Source organism: Symsagittifera roscoffensis, chromosome 10 (genome assembly GCF_963678635.1).
Source record: "Symsagittifera roscoffensis chromosome 10, txSymRosc1.1, whole genome shotgun sequence".
Classification (NCBI taxonomy): Eukaryota; Metazoa; Xenacoelomorpha; order Acoela; family Convolutidae; genus Symsagittifera; species Symsagittifera roscoffensis.
The window spans coordinates 47,559,790-47,587,436 of NC_087071.1; the positions used below are offsets into that span (position 1 = coordinate 47,559,790).

Here is a 27,647-nt window from a genome sequence, read left to right on the forward strand (position 1 = left end):
TTTTTTCGCGAATTAATGTTTCAAATCATCTAATAAATATTTATACCTTATGGCCAAAAATTTTTTGCTTTTAGAATTAGCTTTGAAAGCCAGCTTGGGATATTTAATTAAAAATTCACGGATTGGTTCTGTGAGACCACAAAGTACCTCTTTCCTAAGACAATATCTAATTAGATTCAACAGAGAAAAAATTAATGGCTGGATGCGATTGCTAAATCATTAACACGCTTTTGCTGATAGCTGTCGATTTTTCCATAGAACAAACCGAACTTCAGAAAACACCCTTCATAAGTGTTCATACTTGTTTGCTCAATTTTGTTTTAATATTTGCAAGTTAAGTTTCACTTAGATAAAGTTAAAGAGCGTCAGTTCTTAATCGACACGGTACCGAATAGTGGACGAGCAAAATAAGGTAAATTTTTGCCTTTAAGATTATGGTAATTTCAAATAAAAGCTATGGAAAAATTAGCTTTGGCAAAAATGTTTTGGTCGATAAAAAAGCAATAGAGTTTAAATTCAAAAGCATTTTGAAAATAATTACAAACTACATCTGTAGAAAAACTACAACTATAAATTTTTAAATTGCATTTTACAAACCCCAACACCAGTTAAGCATGGGCAAATTGAAATTCAAAATATCTACTCTGTTAGTTTTAAGTACATTTTAATTGTGATTAAGCTCGTGGAAAATATAGCAAAGGAAATGGTAAGACACTTATGTTAGCATGAAACGACGATTTGATATCAAATGGATCTTTCAAGCAATCTGTTTTGTTAGACTGTAAATTAGATTTCCTATAATAAAATTGAAGCGTATTGGAGCTTAAATTAATAATAACTACATTTTTTCATTAAAATTTCAATCTCTGCTTGCGTATCTACACATAGATTGCTTAAAAGATTTGAAGTACAGAACGTTTTAATTAATTACAGGTTAGTTAAATTAAGTCAATTTTCATATAAATAATCTAACTTAGGATCAACCATGCAATCAATCCCCTCTCCCCCTCCCAACAAAAATGGATAAATGGATTTGGGGAGATAAAATTTTTAGTCAGAAATTAACTTTGAGGACTAAATAAATTGATCTAATTATTTTTTAAAAATACGAAGAAAAATCATTATAAAGACAATTAAAAAGCAATATAAATTGCGTGCTTGCTTGAAATGCATATTTTATACGGGATCGATTTCAAAATAAAAGCATAGCTAGAGGGAACGTTGCTTGGTTGATTTTTCATTTTACACTTCCATTTTAAGCTGCTTTGTGTTTGCTGACAATTCTGATACCATTGAACTTTTACTGATCTCGTCATAGCTTTTTGTCCAATTCAGCTTTTCGTTTTCTGTAAGTTTCACGCTCTCAGTAATTCATCAATCATCAAGAGACTTTCGCCTTTTCCATATCATGGTGATGATATTGCAGGGTAATCCAAACAAAAAATGCGTTTCCTTTGTTTTCGCAAGCAGGGTATTGTTTTCTATTAGTGGCTAGTTATTGTTAATTGTTACCATCTTTTCTTTCTTTCGTCTCCTCTTCTACAAGTCTGAGCCATACATGCCTATGTGTTGTTGCTGCTGTTGAGAGGTAGTGTCCTGATGCAGATGGTATTGTTGTTGATTACTGTTGTTGTTCTGCCACTGGTCCTCAGTCCCGCTGAAACAGAACCCAAAATAACATACAGATACGCTCCCAACTAACTGACAACAACAACAACGAATTTACAAACTCGACTACGCCCAGTCTATAAGCAACGAACAACTCGACGAGGCTCGCAAGTTGCTTTTAAAAACATAACATAGTCAATAGACAGTTAGAAAATAGAACGCAGCGAACGCTAGCTTCAATGAACGCAAGTGAACAGAAAAAAAACGATTTTTTTTTAAATCTCAACTTCGAATTTCCTTATAGCCACCATTTGAACTTCAGGAATAACTTATGATCGACACTTTTTTGCTAAAATTAACTGAATTTGGCAAAACTGGATTGACAGGTAGGTTTTTTATTTCGTTGGGAAATCTGAAAATCAACAAATTCCTTTTTCGAAATTGGTCAAATATAATACAGTAAAATCTCGATTTAGCGGACTCCCGATTTAACGTAAGCCTCGGTTTTACGTAATTCCTTTTCCGGTCCCAAACTTTTCCTTTAGTAAAACCTTCATTTTACGTAGTTTTGATTTAACGTAGAACCTTGCTATTACGTAACTGCTGCATCGGACCAAAACCAATGATTGCAATGTAAATAAACCTTTATTAAACATCCTTCTTCAGTTGAGTAATGTGAAGTTTGCATGCAGTGGGCCAAAATGAACACAGCCAAAAGGAAATCTCGTAGTGGAAGAAAAGCATGCAATTATCAGTGCATATAACGAAATCAAGACGCACCAGGGAGCAAAAGCCAAAATTTGCAAGCGATTTAATCTGGCTACTATTTCAACATTAGACGCTATTCTGAAGAAAGAATTTGAAATTACCGGATTGTTCACATGTGCAATAACTGACAGAAAACACCTAAAGGCAAGCAGTTACCCGGAGCTTGACCAGAAGTTATATGGATGGTTTCTGCAAATACGTTGCAACAAAGTGGAAATCAGTGGTGATGGGATGGAGAACAACGTGCGAACATCTCCGTGCTGGATGCCATGCACATGCTGAAAAAAGCTGAGATGATGGCAATCGTCTCTGCTCGATTATTTTGATACTTATGTATGTACCACCCATGAATGATGAATAAAATTCATTTAAAACGCCTTTTTTTCAACCCTTCATTTAACGTAAACCTCGATTTTACGTATTGTTTTTTGACCGCCCAAATAGGTACGAGATTTCCTTTTGGCTGTGTTCATTTTGGCCCACTGCATGCAAACTTCACATTACTCAACTGAAGAGTGACGTTAAAAAAAGGTTTATTTACATTGCAAACATTGGTTTTGGTCCGATGCAGGTACGTAATAGCAAGTTTCTACGTTAAATCAAAACTACGTAAAATGAAGGTTTTAGTAAGGGGAAAGTTTGAGACCGGAAACAGAATTACGCAAAACCGAGGTTTACGTTAAATCGGGAGTCCACTAAATCGAGATTTGACTGTACTTCAACACTGCTCAAAAATTAGAAAGTATTTTTTCACGAGGGAACTGTCGACTATCGGGCAACATATGACATCACAAATGCTGAAGTTTCTTCCAAGTGGTACAATAAAAGTTTCAATACTTTTTTGAGGCTGAACAGTTGCATTGATGTTGCTCAGTATGTTTGAAATCTTGAGCCTGAGATGCTTTTAAGCGGTTGCTTATAGGGTCAAATAACTGTACTTAACGACAACTTATACCAACGTAACTAATATATAACAACTACAACAGCTTAACAAAATTGAGATGACCATGGGTCATAAGATCGTTAAAAACAAGGTAAGTGATTAGAGCAAAAACCAGTAAAATATATTTTATTTTTCAAGTTTTGAGATTTTGAATAATTTATTCTATCAGATCAAGCTCTGAAGATTTAAGATTCTTTAGGTTAGAAGAAAAAAATTCAACAAAAAAGGTTGCAAGAATCCCAATTTGCAACAAAAAAATCAAAAAATTAAGTTTTCATTGAATTGGTTATATTTATAACTAATTTGTTTCTGAAAGTAGAAACGACTATATTCTCCCTCGGTAATATTTCAGAATAACTTTCATTTTAGTTAAATTGATTTCAGTGCATTGTTACGACGGTAGGTGATATGAACTATTTAAGTGAAACAGAGTCAATAATTTATTGAAGTAAACAATTAAGTGAAGTCAAATCAAACTATCAGTAAAAAGCACATTATACGCAACAGTAATCGGCTTGCTGAGCAAGCAGCAAAAATGTTCCGACAACATACTGCAATATTAAAATAAACCAAACCAAAATTTCGGTAGGCGGCATAGACGCAAATTAGCTCTCCGATTTAAATTGACTCAATTATTCTAACATCAAGACAGTTACTTTAGCATGAGATAGTTTGAACTCTTAAAAACAGTAGTTGTTTTTTTGACTAAATATATACAATATAGCTTCCCTAAAAGATTTAAACAAATGAGCATACGTGAGCCACCTATTTAGATATTTTGAAACCGACCTTATATGTTAACTTGAAATTGTGTGACTTTCATGACGATAAGTGTTCATTGATAATGCATGACTTACTCTTCGTACTGTTAATATCAGATAATTAAACTATAACTCTTCGTTTGAACTCAATCAATCCATCTTTTGATCCAGATCATTATTTTGCCATTTTCGACTCCCCTTCCCACATTTAAAATTTGTTTTTTGATAGTTTTTTTTTCATGTTATTATGGCTAAATGCGTGATGTTACACCGCAAAATATGAAGAACAAACGTGTTCAGAATAGTTAATTTGTTCACCACTGAAGGTTTCAGCGCAATATGACTTTTTATATTTTTCGATACGGGAGGTAATGTGGAAAACAGCCCGTAATTTTTCCAGTCTTGTACATGGTAGACAATTCATCAATTGAACCAGCATAAATTTACAGCCAGGCATTAGCGAGAGACCATCTCGATATAATATGTCTGTTACATTGAACCAATTACATTGTATCACGTTTATCATATATATTACACCAAGACTCAGTTTGAGATATGGTTTGGAAGAATTCAGACTAAAGGTACAACTAGTACAGTTGAGTCCCTAAAATGTGAATGGGTCACTGCATAAAATTTATGCAGCTTATAATCTTCAGAAACTAATTTGGCAACTTTTTTTGCCTTTTTGAGATTTCAATCTTGCTTTTTCTATGCGCCCAAGACACCCTACCTGAAGTTCCTCTGAGTCTCCTCTCCTATCATCATGAGGTTGTCATGTTGGGGGTCCCCACCTGTCCTCCTGATTTCATTGTTCATCTGGTTAGTCAAGTCCACAGAGAGACGCTTCATGTGCTCCACCTGCACACACACACGAACACAGAATTAATTACTATAATAACAGTTTTAACATTAATAATAATAATAAAATCATAATAATGGCTGGTCGCTGTGCAAGTAGCACAGGATGTTCCCACCAGCATTTGAGCTAAAAACAAAGGAAAAAAAATAAAAAACAATCGACTTTTTTTCTTCACTTTGTTCTGATTTTTCATAGTAAATTGGTAGAACCGCCAGAATGAGAAGTAAAGTTCATTTCGGTGTCATCAAAACTATTCGAATGTTACCGAAGTTCTGAAAAATTAAGAAAAAAATCAAACTAACTTTTCTCAACATATAGACAACTTTATTTGAAACTTTCCATTGGAATCTGAAATGTGATTAAATGAGCTTTAATATGATGCCAAACTTGACACTCTTATGAAATCATCGTCAACACTGTAACCGCCTAAAACTAATGTTTTGTTTCTACAAGAATTTCAGCTGTTTCAGTCAAAGTTTTCTGAAATATTTTTAAAAACAGAGACAAAGCTGTGCTCCGCAAAAACACTAGCGAGAACACGACAAAAAAACAGCTCTGTAAAGTGAAATAAGAAAGAGTAGAAATAAGCCTCAAATTATCAAAAATTCGCTACGTATCGGATTCGATCCTGCAACTAGAGATATTGAGTCACACTCACTAACCACTCAGCCAATGACGCTTAACTGTTCATAAACACTAGCCACAAATAAAGCAGAGAACAGATACCATGAAAATTCCAACACTACAGATTGTGATTATAGTAAGTGTGCCAACAAATGAGCACTTTTATTTGCGAGTTAGGTTGGAAAAAAAGAAGGTTCGTACTATGACACAACTCTCAAGTGTAATTCGTATTTCCCATTAAATTAGGTCCGATCAAGGAATTGAAAACCCATCCAGAACGGTAGTTACTTTGGAATTTAAGGAATAATCAGTTAAAAAATATTTCGCAAGAAAAACGAATCCATTTCACATTTCGTACACACTTCAACGATAAATTTTACACATTAGCCTAATGATTTTTTTTGGCAATCACAGCGCCGTATTGGGAAAAAAATAAAGAAAAACAATACATATACAGACGACTGAAAACAGGCTTAATTTGTCTGTTTTAAGATAAATGAGTTTATAGAAAACTCATTTAGAAAACAATTTATTATGATTATTATTAAGATACGTAACAGGACACATTGATGAAAAGGATAGGGTGTGGGTGTTGTGTTGTGTTACCTGTGAGCTTTTGTTGTCCATGTAAGAGAGGATGTTGTAGAGGACTGAGGCAGAGTAGGCGGCTATGTGGGTGTCCGTGGCATGCACCAGACTCTGCAGTTGTTCACTCGCTCCTTAAACATCACACACACACTCACAACACACATGAGCAGAGCATAGGGGCTATGCTATGCTAACTGGCGCCAACTGTCTTTCAATTACTAACTTAAACTTGCAGATATATAACAAACTGTATAGCTCTGCATAATTGTTCATAACCAGAAGAGTTAACTGGCCAAGTGAGCCGATGACCATGATCTTTTATTGGATATCGTTGAAAAATTGACATCTAGCCAACCAATATATTCATTTACAGATGGCTGGTCAGCAGTTCCTAACAAGCGAAAATCTTACGAAGATGTTGGCAAATAGAACCCGCCTACTCGGCTTAGCTTATGCACACTATCGATAGAGCGCGTGAATCACTACCTGTCGCTTATCTTTGGCTTTTACAAATTGTCGCCTCAAGTTCACAGATGGAAAGTAGGCTAAAAATTCAGTTATCTGTGAATGTGAGGCGACATTCGTAACAGCCATGGATTGAGCGACAAATAGTGATTGAGAAGAGTGCTTTCGAGGCTGTACCTTCCATCTCGATGACTCTGGCTCCCTCCTCGTCCCTGCTGAGTTCATTCAACAGTCCACACACCACCCTGACCATGTTCTCATTCTGGGAGAACAGAATCTGGATCAGCATCGGCACCACATTCAAACTGCGCATAGCTGCCCTACACACACCACAACACAGTTATACTCCCAAATGGTTCAAAATTAAGGATTAAAAGTTGCCACAAATGAGTAAAGCTGCGTCAAGACTATTTCAGGTTGGATTAGGTGCCTATATATGTTTTCGTTTTAAATTCGTTAGCTTATAAATCGATCTGAATAATTTGAGATTTCAAAAGACAAATGGAAAAGTCAATGAACGCAAGAAAACAGACAAAAACACTGACTTGATTTTTGAAAACTTCCCTTTTCGGACTTCAAGTAACAATTATATGGCTTTAAAGCTATTTCAATATCCAAAACCTTGTATGATTAACACTTTTTTGATAAATTAACCCAAATTGAGAAAACTGGATCAATAGCTTAAGTTTTTATTTCGCTGGAAAATCTGCAAATTTAAATCCATTTTCGAAACTTGAAGTCAATTATGTTTTTGTGACCTTCCGACTTTTACTGCTCGATACCGGGGTTTGCCTTCCTTTTAACCAAGCAAATTAATTTAAATCCACGTGTTCACAAATTCAAGAAATTTAAATAAACTGGTTGCAGGGGCCAACGACAATCGAGGTTTTTGGAGCAAAATTGATTTTTCTGTTGATTTTGTTGAGCTAAACTGAATCAAATTGAATACAATCAATCATAGGATTATTCCAAGGGACTGTCAGCCTGATCAAGGTACAATGCGGCTAACCTGTATGGTCAGGGATGTTTGCTTGTGTACAAAGGTCAATTCTGATGAATTTGAAATGAGTTTTTGTTTCTTTTCAATATGTTTTTGTGTTTTATTCTAATCTTTGTTGTTGTCAATGGCTTTTGAACATGTTCGAGCGACAGGGCAGTCATCTGAAACCCAAATGGGTTCGTAGGCAGACCTCTTAGAGTTGGAACAAAAAGATAGTTCACACTAACGTAGCCAACTGACAGTTGGAAAAGAGTAATTAACGCAAGGAAACTGAAAAAAAGACTTGTTTTTTCAAAGATCTTCAGCTTTTGAATTTAGACGAAAGAAGTAGATGGCCTTACAGCTCACTGAATTTGTAGAACAATTTATGATGGACACTTTATAAATAAAATTGACGCTGACAAAAGTGAAACTTTTATTTTGCTGACAAGACTGAAAATTAATTTCCATTTTCGAAATTAGAAGTCGATCACGTTGTTTTTCGTGACCTCGATAGTAGAGTTTGCATTCCTTTTAACAATCGAAATGCACTGAACATAAATAGAAATCACAAGTCAAACCGCGAAAAATCAAAATTGAGCGTGAACAAATTTTAAGACTTATTCCTGAAAAAAAAATAAAACAAAAAATCAGCAAAACCTATATAAGAGTACTCACTACGTTCATTACTCGTTAAAACACAGTCTTTGCTTGTGTAATCAAATGTGTATTTATAACTCTTAGGAAATAAATCTTCTTCCTCGAACTTGAAAAGAAATCAAAATTCAAACCAAGGAACACCAGCAGACGCACCCCCCCCCCCCCCCCCCTCAGGAATTCGACCCCCTTGGTATTTTTTGAGATATCAATTTTTGGCGACGGACCTCGAAAATTTTTCTAAGGCGCCTGTGGCGCTAATATATGCTAATTTTGAGGGGGCAGCGCGCGCCGAAAAAACGCGATTTTGTGGTCAACGTTTTCCAAAAATTGCCTATAAACGCCTTTTTGGCCTGTTTTTTTTTTCAAAATTTTGCTTGCGGTGAAGATATGGTCAAAACGGGTCAAGTCTTTATATATGGTCAAGTCTTTACAGTAACTTATGAGAGCTCAGAAAATCAATCAATTTGGTCGACCTAAAAAATCCCCTCCTCGAGAAAATCCTAGATCCGCCCCTACCAAGAAAAAAACTGAAATAACTTCATCACGACCGATGCAATAGTCTTCACTAAGTTCATCGACTCTTAAAAAATGACATATATGAAAGCTGTTACTTCTAGTGGATTGCCGCAGATTCTTTAAGTGGTTGGGCTTATATCACATTAATGGAAACTGTTTGATGAACAAGATGTGTGCTGCCTTCTCTCTCACCTGATGTTTGGGTTCCTGGCCAGAATGTGCAGGGCGGCTGTGCTCCACTCTACTATCTCCTCCATCCTCACTCCATCGAACGCATCCGGACTCTCCGCCACTCCAGTTGAGGCCTCGTGTTGCAGAATGCCAAATGCATACTGCAGGAGACCTAGGAGGAAATAACAGTGGACTAGCAAGGTGTCATTTATATAACAGTAGATAAAAGTCATTGAAATAAAAAAAACAGTCACTTGATGCAACACCACAACAAAACTTCAACTATTTGAGGTCGCATTCAAAAAAATCAAAGCTATTAAAAAGACTTAACTTTGATGGCCACGTTAGTTTCAAACACACTAAACCCCATCATAAAAAGCTCGTTGTATTGTCTGACTTCAATCGTCTTTAAGTAAGAAAAATAACAGTACTGTTATCATATTCTTAATCTCACTCACCTGTCAGATGCATGACGGCATTGCACTGGCTGAGGATGGACACATTGGCAGCTGCCAGAGCCAGATTCCTCACCAGTCCAATCACTGCTTTGATCACTGGCCAATTGTTGCCTGCCTGGTTCCGCTCCAACATCTCACACACGAGGGGGATGCCACCTACAATTTCCACTGCTATTCTCATACGGAGTTTTTAGCAGCAAAATTTAACACTTCACTGCTCGAAAACCTTCGGACATAACTTATGATAAACCAAAATTTATACTGAGCGAAGCAGACTTAGCACCACTTGTAATACAGTGAAATTTACTATTGCAAAAATAAGCCAGAAGAAAAAAATAGTAAGCCGAAAAAATATTGACAAAAAAAAAAGATTTCACATTCGATCGTTTTAGACACAATGGTTAGAAACCTAGGTACTACAACATTTATGTTGGATGAAACTTATCGTTTGAACAAAAACCAGAACGGCAACTAAGCTGATCACAATTTGGACGAAATCAAGCAGCCAAAAAATTAAGACTGCTTTCTACTCAACTAGAAATTAAGACTGCTTTCTACTCAACTAGAAATTAAGACTGCTTTCTACTCAACTAGAAATTATTAATAAAATCAAAAACTAAAATAAAATTATTAAAATTAATAATAAATTATTATTAATTAATAAATTAATAATAAATATTTAATAAATTAATAATAAATATTTAATAAAATTATTAATAAAATAAAGTTACTAATTTCATAAAATAAAATTAGTAACTTAATGGAACCTGATCTAAACTACATTTTATGATTGGATAAATTAGATATTTTACCACTGTAAAGTATTTAATATTAACCAATCATGATCCATCTAACTAACCACCGACTTATTTTTAAGTGCTGAAATTACTTGTAATTTCAGCACCAGAGAGATTTGAATTTAACTTAGAAATTAGTTGTCTCTCCAAGAGAACTTCAGCAGCCGCAACAAACCAGTATACCCTAGCTCTATTGAGCCTAGCAGAGACTAGTTAAACACCCTGAGACTAGAAAGTATAAGAGTAAGATTAGGATCGGTATTAGACTAAGAAGTTGCACGAATCTATCCGGCCGAAAATGAGATAGCGTGACGAGCAGACGGTGTACCCTATCCGAAATTACTCTATGAGTTAACCACATCGGACATAACTCATTAATCAAAAACAATGGATTGACATCACTTAAGAACTTTTTGGTTATCACTGAAATTAGTAATAGGCTATATCATTTCTTCCTAAGAAGAAACAGATGAAAAGAAAACATGAAAAGCAATTGTTACACAGAGGCAAAGCTGAGCTTTGCAGCACTTGCGATATAGTGCAAGCGAAGAAATGCAAGCTAGAGAAAAATAAAGAGCGAAACCACTTGAAAGCAAAAAAAGAAAAAAAAATCTACCAAAACTTTTTATATTGGCCTCGACTGATGCTCTGTTTCACGATTAGACAGCCGACAAGCGAAATAAAGAGCGCTAATTAAGCAGTAGGAGACATTTGCCCAATGGCCACTAAACTGACAGTACTTGGGTAGACGCCGGATGAGCCGAAAACGAAATTGCCTTAAACAATAATGTTTCAGTAAAAAATTTATAACAAAGTTTTAAAATTCAAATATTTTCAAAGCCGCTTACTCCTGGATTTTTAAAAGAAAATATGCAAACGACGCAATACAAGATGACTAAGTCAATTTGAAAAGCAGAAACTATTTAAGCAATTAAAATATTCAAAAGGCACTTATTCAAAACAGTTGATAAAATTACAAATTACAGAACGCATTTCAGAAAAGAAGCGAAGCTGTGCTTCGCAAGCAAAGGCAAAAACACCAAGAAGTATCTTCAAAAGGATCGAAACAGAAAGAGAAGCAAATGAAAAAAAATAATGAATTTGGAAAATAAATGACCTCAACAGGAAGTGAACATAAATTCTGTGGCTTTCAAGATTAAAAGTAGTCTACCATATGCCCTAAAAATTTCTGCCACTGGAAACTTTTAGCATCCAGAGATAAGCAAAAAAAGCGACAAAAAGAGCTTAAAAATGCAAAAAAAATAAAAAAAATTTTGCATGTATAACTTTAGAGTAATGAAATAAAAGCAACCACACTAAAGTTGCAACCAATAAATTGGAAGTTATGAAGCCAAAAAGTGTAAAAACAAAGCATTTCAAAAATTTCGCGATACTGAGTTGGAAAATTTCTGGAAAGGAGTTATTATTGTACTGTTGTATGAAAAAAATAGCTTTCTTCGGTTCATTTAATGAACTGAAAGTGCATCAACTGGGTTAACTTGCTAGTAACCGAATGTACAAACATATTTTTGTCTCAAATATGCTGCTTTGAAAGTGCCTTGTAGTATCACAGATCTCAACGCTTGCATAAAAAAGGGAAGTTGTTTAGACCAGAAAATTTTATGCTTTAGAAATAAAGCCGACGAAAATCAGAGGACAAAGAGTAGTCCGACACTTCAAGAGTTCCCAGCAAAATTTTCTTGTTCAACCAAGCATATTGAAAAAAGTCTCGATTAGAATCTTAAAGCACACACTGCAAATTGTTGAGCTTCCATCGGCTTTGTAAGAGCGTTGTTGCCAATAAATTCTAGCTCCCGATTACACGTCGCACGACATTACTCTCGCCCTCTAAAAGAACAAATGAGCTGCACTTCGCAGACACAAGCATAAATCCCCAATATGAGCTATCAAATAACACACTGAGGCGAAGCCTGTATTACAAAACAGCCGTACAATACAAAACAGCCGCTTGCGATACAATACAAATTGAAAAAAAATGTATGCACAAATGCCGAAATCTATCAAAATGAACAAAACTAGCTTTGAAAAAAACACATCCAGACAAAAGAAGAAAAATTAGCAAAAGAAGAAAACAAATCAATCTCTAAAAACCGTCGAAAATACCTGCGCAGAAACCTTTCAATCCGAAAAAATTTCACCGAAGACTTGAAACATTTTAAAAGTAGTTACAACCCCACCCCCCTCAATACACACGCCGTGCGCATATACACTTTATTTGCTCATCAAATGAGGCATTATGAGGTCAATAAGCCGATATAATATAGGCCAAAAATTATAAAACCAATAAAAAGAAAAAATGGAATTTTAAAAAAGACCTAAAAACTAAAAAAAAATTGTTAGAGCCCATCCCCTTCAAAATACACACGCACACCAAAAAATTCGCTCATTAAGAAACGCAAAATGAGGCCACTAAGCCGATATAATATAGACCGAAACTAATAGTACCGAAAAAAAAATGAAAAACAAAAAGGTAAAATTACAACCAACATAAAAAGCAAATTGCGAATAGGGCGGAAATGGAAAATGCTAAATTAATCAAAATATTTCAGTTACAGTTTCCAATAGAGACCAAGAGATGAATGAGCCCAGATAACAAAGTTAAATACGGAAAAAGTCTACCCGATTGCAATACCCTTGCTTATCGCAAGGGTAAGAAACGTGAAAAAAAAACCTTTCCGGAAATAGAACCTTCTCCGTAGACCAACAAATTTCGAGCCAAATGCCTTAACAGTTGAGTTTTGTGCACTTACTGTCGGTCATATAACATCCACTGAAAAAGTGAGTGGCATTTACAAGACCAGCAACACAGATTCTAAAATTTGGTCCTTTTAAGAAAATCGCACTAATTTATGCAATTTAAGTTGGGAAAACTGGGAATTCGTAGTATAACACAAGTTTTTGGTTGCATAAACATTGAAGTATACGTACCATGAGAAATATATTCACAGAGGTGAACCAGCACTTGGCAATCAAAAAGTAGCAAACGGGAGCTTTAAAATGCAAAAAAAAGTAAAAAGCTTTGAAAACAGCAATTCGATTCCAAGCGTTAGTAGGAAGAATTGGCATGCCCCAAACACTAGCCAATAAAAAAAATACAAAACACTAAAAAAATCCAAAGCTAAAATGCTTTGCAGCATAAGCGCCACCAATTTTCTGAGCACTAATTTATGCGAGTTGGGTTGGAAAAATTAGGCTCCTTATATAAACACAGAGCAAGCTGGTTATCAGTTTAAACCTTTAAGAATTTCAAGAAACTCTTTAACTGCTAGCCCTAAAGGTTATTCGCCTTATAATTGGCCTTAGAGGATCTTGTTGAAATTAAGCAAAATTTATGTTCAACATTCATTCAACTCTATCGACACGAGCATCGTGAATCTTGATCGTCGTTTTCGAAGTTTCATCAAAGGAATTTATCAAAAAATGGTGGAGAAACTGTTGCTTTTCCAGCAGACCCAACTGTTAAATGAATCGATCAAATCACTTGCCTTCCTTCCTCACACTGTTCTGGGCGGTGTTCGCCTCGTGGTGTCTGGCTGTGATGTGTCTGAGGGCACAGATCGCTGGCTCAGTCATGTCTGGCACTGAGTTCTCCAGACACAGCTTCACAACTGCAACCAGACCCTGCACTCCGCTCACCTGAGAAGCAACAAAACATATTTATGAAGCATTATTTTTTATTGATCAAAAGACTCTCCTTTTTTTATTGATCAAAAGGCTCCATCTCCTCACCTGCGATTTTTTTTGTAAAATTTGTTTATTCTACGATTTTTATTTTATCGTAAAATTAGTCTGTAACAAACATACTTATTCCCCATACTAATGATTAAATTTTAAGGACTACCAAACTAACTAAATGGCAAAACGTTAAGAAATAATGCCTTTCCTTTTTGTCAATAATCAGTACATCAGAGAAATATTCTTTCATTTAGCCACGTACCGAACATTTAGCTTTTGAGGGCTCTTTTTCCTCAACTCCCCTCCCTCTCCCCTACATCGCATGAGAATCGATTATTGTATGATGTAACGAGTGATTTTACAAGAGGCTAAGTATGAAGACCAATTATGTTAGTCAAAGCGTTATCAGTCCGCACTTCTCTTAACAGTTTCTTAACAATTGGATAATGCAAACAATAATTTAAAAACTCGCAGGTGGTGAGTGGGTGGGGGGGGGGGGTTTGGTGTGGTAGGGAAAAGAGCTTGTTCAAGTTACGACTAGTCATTCATAGTATAATTAGACCAACCTGTGTGCAAACTGTCTTGTTTCTGCTGTTATTACAAGTGAGATTAGACAACACTCCCGATGAACAAGTAGCCCAACTCAGATCCCCACTCGACAGAAATGTGACTAACTTCTGAATCAGATTATCCACGTTGTCGTTCTTACTCGCCACGTCCGACAGGTTCCTTAAAGAAAAATGGAATTATAAATCGGATCAAAATATTTGTAACTAAACAATCAGAACTGATGAACGGAGTGAAACTCTATCAGGACAATCAAAGTGATGAAAAATCCACAAAGCGCTTGTACGTTAACTTGCTACTTAGAAAATTCTCATATATAACATAGAGGCAAAGCCACACATCAGAAAAGCAAGTTAAGCAACAGCAAAAATAAGCAACAGAAGACGGAAAATCAGATGAAAAAAATTCACGTCAAAATTAGACAGAATTCGAGACTACGGATTCGTACTCTTAGACACCAAGGAGCAAGAATGCACATTGATAAAGCGGATATAGCTAGATCGTGCAGTTTATTCAAATGCACTCAAACCAACTTTGCGCTCATATGTGCGACTTTGCGAAATAGTGAGCTGACCTCATAACACTTCGATCACAAGCTTCCTTGTGTAACAAAGAACAGACATCATTGAACGAAAAAAAAACACATAGAGAGTCAAAAAACCTTAATGTCCACAGACAGTTGGACACTATGCTCTTATTCATGGGCGTCGGCTGCTGGGTGAGAAGTCCACCCAGAATCTGCATGGCACTTGTTTGGACCAACGTGACCTTCGCTTTTCCATTCACCGAGAGCACTTTGAGCAGCCGACTGCACGTCCACAACAGTTTCTCATACTCGGCCGAGCTCATGATTCGAATGAGTTCTTCCAACACTCCAGTTGAAGCAATTTCTTCTTTCACCTGGAACAGTCAAGTCTTTCTAGTTATTCCGCGCAAAAAGTTAACAATGCCACATACATCATTGTATGAAATGGCGACAATATATTATTAATACATTATAACTCAAAAGAGCAGATTTTAACATCAATGAACAAAACTCCTCAAAGTATTCCGGTTTAATTTTGAATTCTGTTTAAAAACAAACCTCTTCTAATCCATATGCTAGCATCTGTAGCGAGTCTGCAGCCAGTGCTAGGAATTTGGCATTGTTGACCTTGAATAGCTGGGATATTTTGACCACTCCCCCTGCCTGGATGATCTTCTCCTTGGCTCCCTGCTGATGTAGGAGTAGATTGTGGAGACATGTCATGGAGAGGAACACCACTTTCTCCACCGATGAGCCTAATCAAACAGACAACAGACAACATAATAATAATCATTACATTTAATTGTTTTCAATCTAACCTAATGGTACTTTATATGCATCAAATAAGCAAAATTATTCACTGACAATACATTGGGAGGACGCTATTAGACCTGAAGGCCTGTTTTCAAGCGCGCCAATCACTTCAAACTATCCGCATGTAAAGTTAATTTCAAAATACTGCCTAAATTCGTGTTCTTTTTACGACTTATTTGGCCAGAAAATAGTTTAAAAAAATCCAGTTAAACTGAAAATGACTTTTGCATGCGTTGAAATGAGAAATATTAATCTTGGACGTTGAACTAGAAACTCCTGCAGTTTTTTTACAGCTCACGTGACATTGAATACTTGAGAGATGTATTATGAGATGTTGAGTGGTCATGATACTAGCCTAGTAGTTTGACGAGTAGAGGTATCACTCCCCCACTGTATATGGCCAGCAGACCCACACTGTTCCTGGACATGTTGCAGAGAGTGCTGCAGATGTTGATGCAATTCTCCGGCTGATTCGCTACACCAACACAGAGACATATAAAGATGTGTAAATTATTACACAAAAATGAAGTAATTGGCCAATTCTCTGCTAATAAACTCTGGTTCATCCATTTTTCCCAAAAATATAATTAAATGGGTAGAAAACAACAAGAAATTTTACGAAAAATTTGGCCTGAGAAAGTTCACTCCAATTTTTTGTCTTTGTACAAATTTCATCAACAGTTTCCAATTTCCTTTTCTACAGTAATCCAATAAAGTATGGAGTCGCAATAGAAAGTTGACTTTTCATTTTCAAATGTCGGCACATGTAGTGTTCATTGACAAGATCTGTTGTGAATTGAGTGACCTGTTTGTAGTGATCCACACATGGCGGCCACTAGAGGGGCACTCTTGGCCATGGCCACTCTGCTGGCCTCCTTCTTCGACAGCTGGTTCACCATCAACTGGGCAGACGCCACTGAGGCCACATCTCTGCTGGTGAGGAGGCGGATCAGTTCAGGCGCCACTCGAACCACTAGGTCTGCATCATCCTTCAACACAAACACACACTGCTCTTTACTTTTAGAGTTACTAAATTACAATTCATTTATTAGGTTTTACTTCAGTCTATTTCTTAACGGGATTCATAGATCGGTTGCTGAACTTTCAGTTTCTGTCAACAATTACAAGGATTAATTAAAAAGTCGAATGATCATTTTTATTTAAGACAAAATTTGGTTATATCCCAGCAAAAAATACATCAAATGAATGACCCGCATTTGCTGTTAACACATTGTCCAAATTACTGATGTTTCCAGATAACTTTTGCAATGCGTCAACCAAAAACGTTACTAATTTCAATTTCTAGGATAAGTTCATAGGTAACACGTTACTCGGTGAGATCAACTTACATTTATCATGCCCACTCTAATACAGGAAAATGTAGTTTTCAAAACAAGTAAATAAAATGAGCTCAAAAATGATCAACAAAATATGAACTAGTTAGAAACTACAAGGGCGTAACGCCATTTATAAATTGAGGATTCATTTCAAGGTAAAAAAAATTGCAGAATTATTACGGAACTTCATTATGAAAATCACTTTCTCAGTTTCAGTTACATGACTTGTAGATCATAGCTTCTTGTAGTTAACAGGTTTCGAAATACCGGCGGAAATTCCATTCCAAAATGTGCCTACTTATGGTCTATATAACATTAGTAAATATACTATTTCCATTTCCTATACCAGGTAGATTCACAGGACAGCCAGTTCAATCCGGGTTTCTGGCTTTAAACTGGTACTCCTTTTAAGAACTTTAGTCTTTTAGAACAGGAGTTCGACCAGGTGTTTACCGAGGAAAACTCTTATTTCGAATAATGTTTAAATAATCTTATTACGAACTATCAAGTTTCAGTTGGTAATTACATTTAAAATTGGTTTTACCCAACTTATCTGATCTTTTAAGCGAATGCTTTCAGAAAACTAAAGTATATTAATCTCATAAATTCACAGAGGAAGCATCGGATGATATGAATGGACGCAACGATAGACAGACTTCTCAATGATCCAATTAACTGAGACTGTTTTGATCAAGCAGAAACATAAAAGCTCATTGCATGTACTCCAATGACTCATCAGGCGACATTTAGTCTTCTTCAGTAGTTATTACTTGGAAGTCAAAATTCATGCACTCCTTCATACAAAAAAAGAATCGATTATGAATTGAATCGCCGTGAATTGAATATAGCACGTTTCATCTGCTTAAAATTTAGCACACAAAGCCCGTAAGAGGCGCGATATGTGAGATCCATAATAACAAGTAAAACAAGTATAAAAAAGAACAACGATAGCCGGTTACTGTGCAAGTAGCACAGTATGTTCCGACCACAGTCTTAAAAAATACAAAAATGTTTTCTCAAATTGGTGTCGTTTTTTATCTGCAAGTTGTGATTAAAAAAATCTGAACGAAATAATAGAATTTAAGGCATATTTGAGAGTCATAGCAAAATAGGTCAATTGGAAAACACTTCTTGAAGAAAAACGACTAGAAAAACAAAAAAAAATTTTCGAAATTTTTTGCGGAAGTTTTTTGATTTTTCAAGTTTTTGATTCCCAATGTTGCACAAAACACTCCAAAAACTACCTTTACTTGAGTAAAACTAAGTTTTCACGGCTTAAACAAGATATTGTTATTACTAACTACCTTACTAAGTAACTCGAAATCAAAATTTTCAAACCGGTTTTTCTCGACACTGGTTTAGCGTGGTAGCTGATTTAGCGTGAAAAACAAAAAGCAACAAAAACTAAAACACAATGGTCGGAACAACAATTGAAAGGTGGGGAAAGAGCCCAGGCAACATGCATGTAGTGTTGTTCTGCTTTAGTATATGTTCTAGTTGTCTGGGTTACCTGGTAGTTGAGTATGCCAGTGACTGCCTGTTTCAACATGTGGCTCGGCTCACTCAGCTTCTGCACTGCAGTGGGGTTCGAGGGGTCCCTCTGGGGATAGGGGAACACTGTGCCCGACTCCAGGGTCTCCGGGAAGATAGCAGCCCGCACTCTCTGTGTCCTCGTCTGCGCCAACTGTGTGTTGATGTCACTCACCTGTTGAACATATCATCACAAGCTTCAACAATAATCTCTATACTTTTTTGAAGCTACTTAAGCCATAGTAATACTAATACAAGCAGAGTCAGTTGCTGAGCAAGCTGCACCGACTCTTCCGCCCACCGTTATTTAAAAAAAAATAGTAAACTTTGTATAATTATTTTGCGCCGTTTTTTGCGCGCCACATGGGAAGAGGCAGAACAGGGTCTTTTTATAGTTTTCTTTTGGTAAAACTAAGATTTTACACAGAGGCAAAGCTGCGCTCTGCAAACACTTGCGAGAACACGACCAAAACGCAACTCTATCAAGTCAAATAAGAAAAAGTAGAATTAAGCCTCGAATTAGCAAAAACTCGGCTACGTGTCGGATTCGAATCTTCGATCGGCGAGGTCCCATTTGTACGAAAACTCATTTGTACCAAAAAAAAAATTGGTCCCATTAGTAAAATGATTCAACTCAGTTTCTGATTCGTCGAATTGTGAGCCAATGAATTATTATATTAACTGTCTACTGTTCAAACAAGAAACCAACAGCAGAATAGAGACCGCCGCAGTCGCGCCATTATGTTGCGGGCTTACCAACAGAGGGTAGGACCATTTACAAAAATTAGAGCCAAAATCATTACGCCCGCCCAACGGCGACCATACACCAAAAGCTTAAAACAGTCGGCTTATTAGTCTTTTGTCCAGTTGGACATTTTTGGGTACTAAAGCGATTGATTTTTTTAATTTGGTACAAGCGGGACTGATTTATCATTTTGGTACTCGTGAATATCCACCGTGCGAAACTAGCAAATTTGAGTCTCACGCACTAACCACTCCGCCACGGATGCTAAAATCCTCAAACACTAGCCAACAATTAATTAGGCAGCTGCATATGCTAATAAATTGCCATAAGTAGCACCAGATACAAAAAGACACAATTTAGCATGTAATAAATTGGAAAGCACAAACCCAATTTTTGTAGAAATTAAGCATTTCAAAAAAATGCGAGATACGTTGAGTTTTAAAAAATGTTCTAAAAACGAGCTTTTAATTACAGTATTGAAATTGTTTGAAACTTTTTTTCGGTTCATTTGATGATTTACAAATGCATCAGATGTGTTAACTTTTTACTGACCGAATGTCAAAGAACATCTGATATTATACTGCTACAGCAGCCTACCGATTCAAAAGTGCCACCAAAAGTAGAACTTTTATTTGCGACTTAGGTTCGATAAAAAAGAAATTTACCAACACTTCTATAAATAGCCTATAAAAACCATTTTTCATTAGACAGACGTTATATTTGAGTTAGCTTTCATGAAAATTTATCCGCCTTTTGTTAATACAGGACTAGAGCAGCAAAGCATGGGATCCCCATGAACTCGTTAGCTTTCGTCTCTGATGCAATGTTCACAAATTTTGCTTATTAGATATTCAACTTACTCCATAGAAAAAAATCGACTCACTGGCAATTAGATTGAAAAGCAGAAAATTCGAAACAATTTTTCTCGTGAGAAAATATTAGAAACTTTTAAATGTCGCTCGAATTATGATTGAAAAGGCTTCAATATGATATACCACACAACAAATTTTGATCATTATGTGGAGTACCTGGTTTTGCGCGAAAAAAGTTCAAGAGCACACCCGAAGACAAAATTGATCCCTCCGTCCAGTTGTCGGCAAAAATAAAATGAACATAAAAATGGCACACTTAGACTCTTTCTGTTTATAACCCCCCAACCCAATATGACGAAGAGATTTCATGTATCTTTTGCTAACAATTATTTGGCTATTTCTGTGCGAGACCAATTGCTTGATTTTCTGATTCACTTCAGAAGAAATTTTTTATTTCCGGCAAAATTTGAGACGATTATGCACTTCGTAAACACAAACAGGAAAAACCCAAAAAGTAGATTCAAAGAGGTTAAAAAAACTATTTTGAAAAAATTTAAAAGATAAATGAATTTGAAAAACAAATCCCAGTTACGGTAATCGAACCTCAATCCTTGGGTATCCAAGCATTCAAGGCAACTGCACAACACAAATGTGCCGCTGACGCTTACAAAAATGAAACACAAGAGAAACATAATGTGGAGACCACGTGATAATAAACTGCCAATACTATGCAAGGAAAGTGCCACCCAAAATGAGATGACCTGAGGTGGAAAAAAGGACTTGATAATGTAACACAATGCTCGCGAGATGTCTTGTGTAAATTGAGAGTTTAGCAGCGGGATAACTCTACTATATCTTCAAGTAATGCGAGTAACTAACGCCAGTTTTTATTTAGAATCATTTTTAAGAATTGACTTACTTGAAAAATCTAAAAGATGCGATCCAAATTAATTGTTCAAACAAATTGTTTAAGGCAATTATTATCGAAATAGTGTTGCTCCATTCCCTTAAAGACGAATATGACTGTTTAAATCCGTTGTTTTGTCCACAAACTTGGTTTTCCGGTATTTCGTTTTTTTTTTTCAGAAAAAAATCAGGCAGTGATTTGTACAGAGGTATATTTTAACGCTTTTGTTGCCTTCCTTTTGGCAAAACTAGAAACAATTCTTTTCTGGATATTGTTTTTTCGCAACAAATATGGTTGCAACCTCAAGTGATGCTCGCGTTGCACCTTGAATCAGGGCGGTTCGAATCCGCGTGAGAAAGAAGGTAGATCCGCTTCTGCTTCTATTAATTATTTCCGATTTTCAATGACATATTGTAGTTTCAAACGCTAAAAGAACCGAGCCCGACGCCTGATTAAGACACAGATTTCACGGTACGAACAAGTGTTAAACTTGCTTTTAAATGGGCATGTTAATGGTGTATTCGACAGCTAGTAGTCAATAAATGAGGGCAAGTCACCTACCTTATATGTTAATAGATGCTATATTATTGAGCCAACCAACCGAAGATAACAAAAAGTTATCAAGTATCCACAGAAAGCCAAGTAAACAAAAGCCATTGTTTCATATATAAGACCAAAAAAGTCCAAAAGATCTATTGACTAAAAATTGGTTAGAACTAAGAGAGCTGAACTTCAAATCGAGATCTCGATCTCCAATCCACGTATACTTTTCGATGATTTAGCTGGCAAATATGTAAACGATATTTTAAAGTCAGAGTTAGACGGGAATGAAAATTCATAAAGTGTAAGTTATAACATGTATATCTGTCTACTCCACCCAACTTTGCTGACCTGTTGAGCAGTGAAACCCTGTCCGAAGTTGTTCTCCCAGGTGCCAGAAGTAGTCCCATTGGACAGAAGGGGACCAGGTGGGGACTGCTGGGAGGAGGAGGGGGAGGAGGATGAGGCCATGTTAGCACCACTAGAACGTGAAGCTGTAGCCATCGCCATATCTATCTGAAAGAACACACAACCTTTATGCTTTCACCCGCAAAACAAATTTCTAGTTGCAACGAATTCGAACAGAGACTAACATTTGTGTAATCTTATTATGCTTCGGCTCTACATAAGTATATAAAGAGCCAACATGCATTTGGAGAAGTGTCGATGAACTAAAAAGACCGAAATCGTTAAAACATTTTGTTAACTTTAGAGTTTTAAAGAAAAATGATTGAATATTTAATTCCTTTTTCATACAGACTGAAAATAAATATGATTTCGTTCATTGTCTTTACTTAAAAAAACTTCGGCCTCAAGATAAACTTAAGTCTATGATAATCTCGTCGCGTTTTGAGTTAGTTAAGAAATAAAATAAGTAATACTCAATGTTTATAGCTACAAATTTAGTAAACACTTGGGCACTAAAAGAGTGATACTGCTGTTTTATAAACACCACAAAGAAAGATTGTAGTGAACAAATAGTTCAACTATGGGCCACTTCTACTTCTGCGTCTGTGAGTTGCTGCAACTTCTGCTGCACTTCAGGGGGCACTTGCAGTGCATTGTAGTCATCACACTCTTCCACGTCATCCCCAATCAACACCTGGATCACATTGTGCACCTCAAACGTCACCCTCTCATTCCCATCCACCTACACATGCAAACTATAGATATTTCAAGGGGCTTACGAAAGTAGACGTCCCCAATAAGACTGAATTGACACCTTAAACTCAGTTGGCAAAACTAGCATTTTGGACCAAGAGCAAAGCACTAACAAAATTTAATGCTTAAAACAAAGTTTCGCAAACACAAAAAGAGTTTATAATCCACTTGCATATCAAAATAGTTATTATAAATCATTTACACACAGAGGTGAAGCAGAACTTCGCACCACTTGCGATACAACACAATCATAAAAAAGTATGAGTCGAAAAAACTGAAAAATGTTAAAAAAACTAGATGAACCAAAATTTTCGTAAGTTCGTTGTCTCGATTAAGGACACCTAGGGCTCAGCTAAAGCTGGAGGTAAGTATTTAATATTTTTTGAATTTGTTATACTGATGCACGACGAAATGAATAATTTACAAAAATTGGACTGCTCAAAACCTTAGTTGTTTCTCAACTAAAGTAAGAATGAAAAATTGAGATTCCGGAATTTTCACAAAAACCTAGCCTATTTCTTACTAAAAAAAATTGGAAAAGCCGCTTCTGCAGGAAAAATTCCCGCAACCGCTTCTTTCGATTGAAATTTTTATCTGATTTGATAGGGTAGTTTTTAAGGAAATTCTAAAAGTTTCTATAAAATAGTCAAAAATCAAAAATCAGCCAAAACTTTCGTATGTCTCGATTAATGACCCTTAAGGCTCAACTAAAGCTGGAGGTAACTAATTAAAAATTTTTGAAATCTTTACTGATGCGGGACGAAATGTGTTATTCAAAGGTCAAGGCCGGTGAAATATGGAAAATTCCCAAAATCGTGTTTCTCGCTTGAACACTTCATCTAAAAATTGGCAAGTAATTTTCGAGTTGAGTTTAAAAAAAGCTTCCAAAAAACTATCAATTTTCAAAACTTTATTTCGTTTTTCTGAGCTAAAAATGCCATAACAGTTTTCTGGTAAAAAAAACTGGGCATAGCGAATTATAAAATTAAGCTTTCAACAACCTGTTGGGTCGATTAAACCTATGATATCAATTTTGAGAAAAGACAAAAAAACGCGGTCATTAAATCAGAGTTGACATTTCCGAGAATCATAACTTTTTGTTTTAAGAAATTGGGAGTAGCTGCTTACGTAGAAGAGATTCATCCAGTCTGTTATTTCGATTGAACGCAAAAAACCTTGGTTTGGTCGGGTAGTTCTCGAGAAATGTCAAAAAAAGTTTCAAAAACTTCAAAACTTTGTTTTTTTCCGTGGGTTATATTTTTTGGTAAAATATTGGAGGTAGTTGCATATGAAAAGGAGCTTCCCACAACCCGTAATTTAGCAATTTTATTGAGAAACCTTTTGAAAAATCGCAAATGTATTCGTCTTCCTTATACTAAAAGGATTTGAGCATACATAATTGAGGCCCAATTCGCAACCCCTGGGGAACCCTGATAGCATCTCATTATTGGGCTGCTTATTTTAAGCTCAGTGAAATAAACGCTGAACTCAAACAGGAAAATCGAGAAAAAATCTTAACCATTGCAATATACGATATAGCTTAAACTTGAAAAAAAAATTTCGTACACATTCAAAAAAATACGTTGAAAACGCTTAAGCGTGGTGAGATAGTGAAACTCGCATTTAAACTTATCCACGGAAGCGAAGTTGCACTTCGCATACACACGCAAAAATATGACCGATAACACTACTGGGAAAAACTGAATGAGTAAAACTTTGAGTCTACAAAATTTCATAAGTGACGCACGCCAATTATGAGCCTAGATAATTGCTAAGTTACGCAAGGCAATTATGACGCATTAGCACTACCAGTAAATTTGAAAAAAAAAATACAAACTAACATGCAACAAATTATAGAGCGGACGCACTTTAACTAGTATACGAAAAAAAGTTCATTAAAAACATCCGACCCTGTACAGGTTCGAATCCTCTTATTTTGCTGCTGGTCTCCTTCCCTACCTCTACGCTACAGACCCATGATGCCTTGAAGCTTAAGTGCTATTTTCAATATAATAGTCTGTGTTAATATCCTTAGCATTGGCTGTAATAGCTGGATCAAAATGAACACTTTCAAAATGAACACATTTTGTCGCAGCAATTGCATCGCAACAATATTTGCAACTTAGGTTGAAAAAAAAAAAAGTTCATTCTATAACTCAAGCTATGCTTGTGTATGTATAATAGTTAATAGATTTATTTCATACGTTTGATTTCTCATCTCGATTCTGATTGGTTAAAATAGTATTTGTCTGCTTACTGACGAGTATGAACATGCGGTTGTCTAAATACTGCTTCGTAGCCTTATTAACCTCAATAGTGGCTTTATCCAACTCCCGCAGAATGACATAAACATTCCACTTCCTCATTGCATCTCTTCCCTTCTGAGTGGAACACAGTTTGTGCAGTGCCTGAACAAGAGTGATGATGACGTCATTGATAGTTTCGCGCTTCTTCTCACTCGGCAGATACTGCAGGTCAATGGGGAGGCAGTCGTTTTCTTCTTCTGTCAACTCCTCTGGACCAGCTGCAAACCAAGAAACTAATCAGTTGATGAGATCATTCACTGAGACAAGTGAAGCCGGTGGACGAACAGTTACTAGACCAAAGAAAACTGCCAAAAAGCATTTTACCAGACTTCTACAATTAGATATTTTTTTTGGTTTTGATAGGGGGAAAGTCTATCATCTCTCGGTGTTAAACTTTCTTGCATTTTGCAGTGTAACTCAATTACCTCCACTAATGAAGCTTTAGAAAAGCATTCACAATTTGGAAGAAAGAATACCTTTCAAAAAGAGTTTGATACGCGAACTAAGCCGACATATACATAGAGACTTTAAGATAGTTCGAACAAGCTCCGCAAGGGGGAAAATTCAGGTATCCGGTTGCAACTCTCCTCGCAAGGGCAAAAAGAAACCGGGGATCTGCTTGACAATCTGAATATTATTCAGATCTGCATATTCGAGGTTTTTTAACCAATCAGAACGCAGAAAGTTTTCAGAGTTCAAAAAGTATAAATAACACGCATAGTTATGTATATTCCATTCAGGGGCGGGGATCGTTCTGTAGGTAGCATGGAAGGTTAACTGTCCAGTTAACAGCCGATTACAAGTATCACACAAGGGATCATATATTTTCTATTACACTACGAACCTAGCGGCAATAACATTGCTCCGATCACTGAATCATCTTTTATAATCCATTCATGATCTGCAGTTTCAAAACAACAATTCTTCACGCAATTGGCAGCACCTAAGCGACAGGACGAATTTTCATGTGATAAAAAGGCTAACACTTTATTGAAAATCTCTCCATCTTTCTGTAAAAACAATTTTCGAGCTGCAGGTACTTGACAAATGTTTCCAAAAACTAGACTCAGGTCATGATAACAAGGTTGGTTCGACAGAAGTAATCGAAAAAGATTTTCGAATAAATTATTTTCTTGGATGAAAATAAAAACATGTCGAGCACCGGAATCAATTCTAGTTAGATTTTCAATAAGTTGTATTGAAGCTAATGAAACTATTTCACTGCGCGTGTGAACTGAATCAAGTAAGGATTTAGTGCAAAAGTGTTCCTTGTCACAAGCTATGAAAAAATAGGTCCCGTTCTCGTTTTGTGAGCAGTTCGTTATAGTTTTCAGTGCCAGTAACAAAACTTGCTCGTTTTCATGAGAGCAAAAATTCATAAGTTGTTTGAAAATAGATTCCTGGGATAAAATAAAATTTAAACCGTCAACAGTGCCTGATAAACCACAAAAATATTCACATGCTGGCTGAATTATTCTTGGATTATCTGATTTCAGCAACTCTACTAATTCTCTTAACTCTAGGGCTGATGCCATATACTAGCCTGAAATACAAGTCCTTGAGGTATTGGGGTTGGATACTCACGAAAAGCGATAACAAAACTTAACGATGTTGGTTGAGCTAGTTTTTTCCATGGGGCCAAAACATCTGGTCCGCGAGAAATTCAAGGAAATCACATCACGGCGGATGTTCGTAGAGGAACGACAATAATCTCTCGGTGTTAGACTTTGATGCATTTTCTTAGCAGAATAATCTAGCTGAGCGGCAAAGTGACTCATGCGCATTATCCCACTCATGCCTGTAAAGCTAGTTAACTCTAGTCGCACAACGACAGGCTCTAGAGCCATTCGCTCAGGGGAATGTGCCACTCTGCCACAGCGCAACCTTCCGACGCAACACAGAAATAGAAGTAGAGGCCTAAATGGTTGAAAAGTATTGCAAAGGAGGGTTAGAATATTCGGGAATTTTAAATTTCGATTGATAAGTGAATATTTCTGAGAAATACGAAAAACGGCCATTTTGAGCCAAAAAGTGACGAAAATCAGAACAACAACCGAATTAGCGAGAGAAAGTTGAAAGAAAACATAGAAAAAACGAAGCCTCTTGTCGTGATGATCACACACGGTAAGACCCTTCGCGGAAGGAATTAGCCAGGAAGGAGGCTTCAGTGGGGAAGGAGTAGAGAGCAGTACCCTCCCGTGCCACGAATTGGGAGTGATAACGACGTTATTACAAGAAAATCACGGAAACGGAGGCTCGGCCCCTCAGAGACCGTATATGGTGGAGGACTATAAAGAACTGACTTTTTAGCTACTCTGATGCCATAAACAATTTGAATTAACACCGGTATTGATTGATATTTTAGAATATGAGTAGCTAGAAAGAGGAAAGGGTCAATCCATCTCCAATGGATTTAATATCGAACTGTCACCAAAAACATAATGAAATAGGAAGATCGAGCCGTGTTTTTAATAGGAATCACGTAGTCTGAGGATCCGAGACCCAGGTAT

At 36.3% G+C, this 27,647-nt stretch overlaps 2 protein-coding genes across 6 annotated transcripts; both read right to left on the reverse strand.

Annotated features, from left to right (window-relative positions):
• Positions 1–1,162: 1,162 nt before the first annotated feature.
• On the reverse strand, positions 1,163–22,182 carry LOC134855287 (armadillo segment polarity protein-like). 2 transcript variants are annotated; one of them, XM_063871770.1, is made up of 14 exons: positions 22,022–22,182; positions 18,647–18,841; positions 16,605–16,788; positions 16,155–16,274; positions 15,545–15,741; positions 15,122–15,360; positions 14,460–14,622; positions 13,704–13,854; positions 9,401–9,556; positions 8,964–9,114; positions 6,794–6,936; positions 6,170–6,282; positions 4,811–4,938; positions 1,163–1,657 (listed from the first exon to the last, which is right to left on the reverse strand). In XM_063871770.1, the coding sequence occupies exons 1-14, from the start codon at positions 22,178–22,180 to the stop codon at positions 1,540–1,542; spliced, it is 2,217 nt and encodes a 738-aa protein (XP_063727840.1). In that variant the 5' UTR covers positions 22,181–22,182; the 3' UTR covers positions 1,163–1,539. The 2 variants fall into 2 exon arrangements, with proteins under 2 accessions (XP_063727840.1, XP_063727841.1); XM_063871771.1 differs by lacking the exons at positions 18,647–18,841; positions 22,022–22,182 and adding an exon at positions 17,149–17,439.
• A 272-nt stretch (positions 22,183–22,454) lies between these two features.
• Positions 22,455–26,761, reverse strand: LOC134855243 (protein HGH1 homolog). 4 transcript variants are annotated; one of them, XM_063871707.1, is made up of 4 exons: positions 26,597–26,761; positions 25,982–26,080; positions 25,141–25,355; positions 22,456–22,820 (listed from the first exon to the last, which is right to left on the reverse strand). In XM_063871707.1, exons 1-4 carry the CDS (start codon positions 26,670–26,672, stop codon positions 22,653–22,655), a joined length of 558 nt encoding a protein of 185 aa, XP_063727777.1. In that variant the 5' UTR covers positions 26,673–26,761; the 3' UTR covers positions 22,456–22,652. The 4 variants fall into 4 exon arrangements, with proteins under 4 accessions (XP_063727778.1, XP_063727776.1, XP_063727775.1 ...); XM_063871708.1 differs by lacking the exon at positions 25,982–26,080 and having other exon boundaries at positions 22,455–22,820; XM_063871706.1 differs by having other exon boundaries at positions 22,455–22,772; positions 25,982–26,761.
• Between the last annotated feature and the right edge of the window lie 886 nt (positions 26,762–27,647).

Bases quoted from the DNA above. Each gene is read 5' to 3' on its own strand.
- LOC134855243 (XM_063871705.1), bottom strand. From the start codon at position 26,672: ATGGCATCAGCCCTAGAGTTAAGAGAATTAGTAGAGTTGCTGAAATCA. The intron at 25,356-25,981 runs GTTCGTAGTGTA...CTTGGTTTGCAG, and splicing joins AGCAATGTTATTGCCGCTAG to CTGGTCCAGAGGAGTTGACA. The intron at 22,821-25,140 runs GTTAATAAGGCT...TTGCATGTGTAG, and splicing joins TGGATAAAGCCACTATTGAG to GTGGATGGGAATGAGAGGGT.
- LOC134855287 (XM_063871770.1), bottom strand. From the start codon at position 22,180: ATGGCGATGGCTACAGCTTCACGTTCTAGTGGTGCTAACATGGCCTCA. The intron at 6,937-8,963 runs GTGAGAGAGAAG...TGGTGTGTGTAG, and splicing joins GCCAGGAACCCAAACATCAG to GGCAGCTATGCGCAGTTTGA. The intron at 4,939-6,169 runs GTAACACAACAC...GTGTGTGTGCAG, and splicing joins TGGACAACAAAAGCTCACAG to GTGGAGCACATGAAGCGTCT.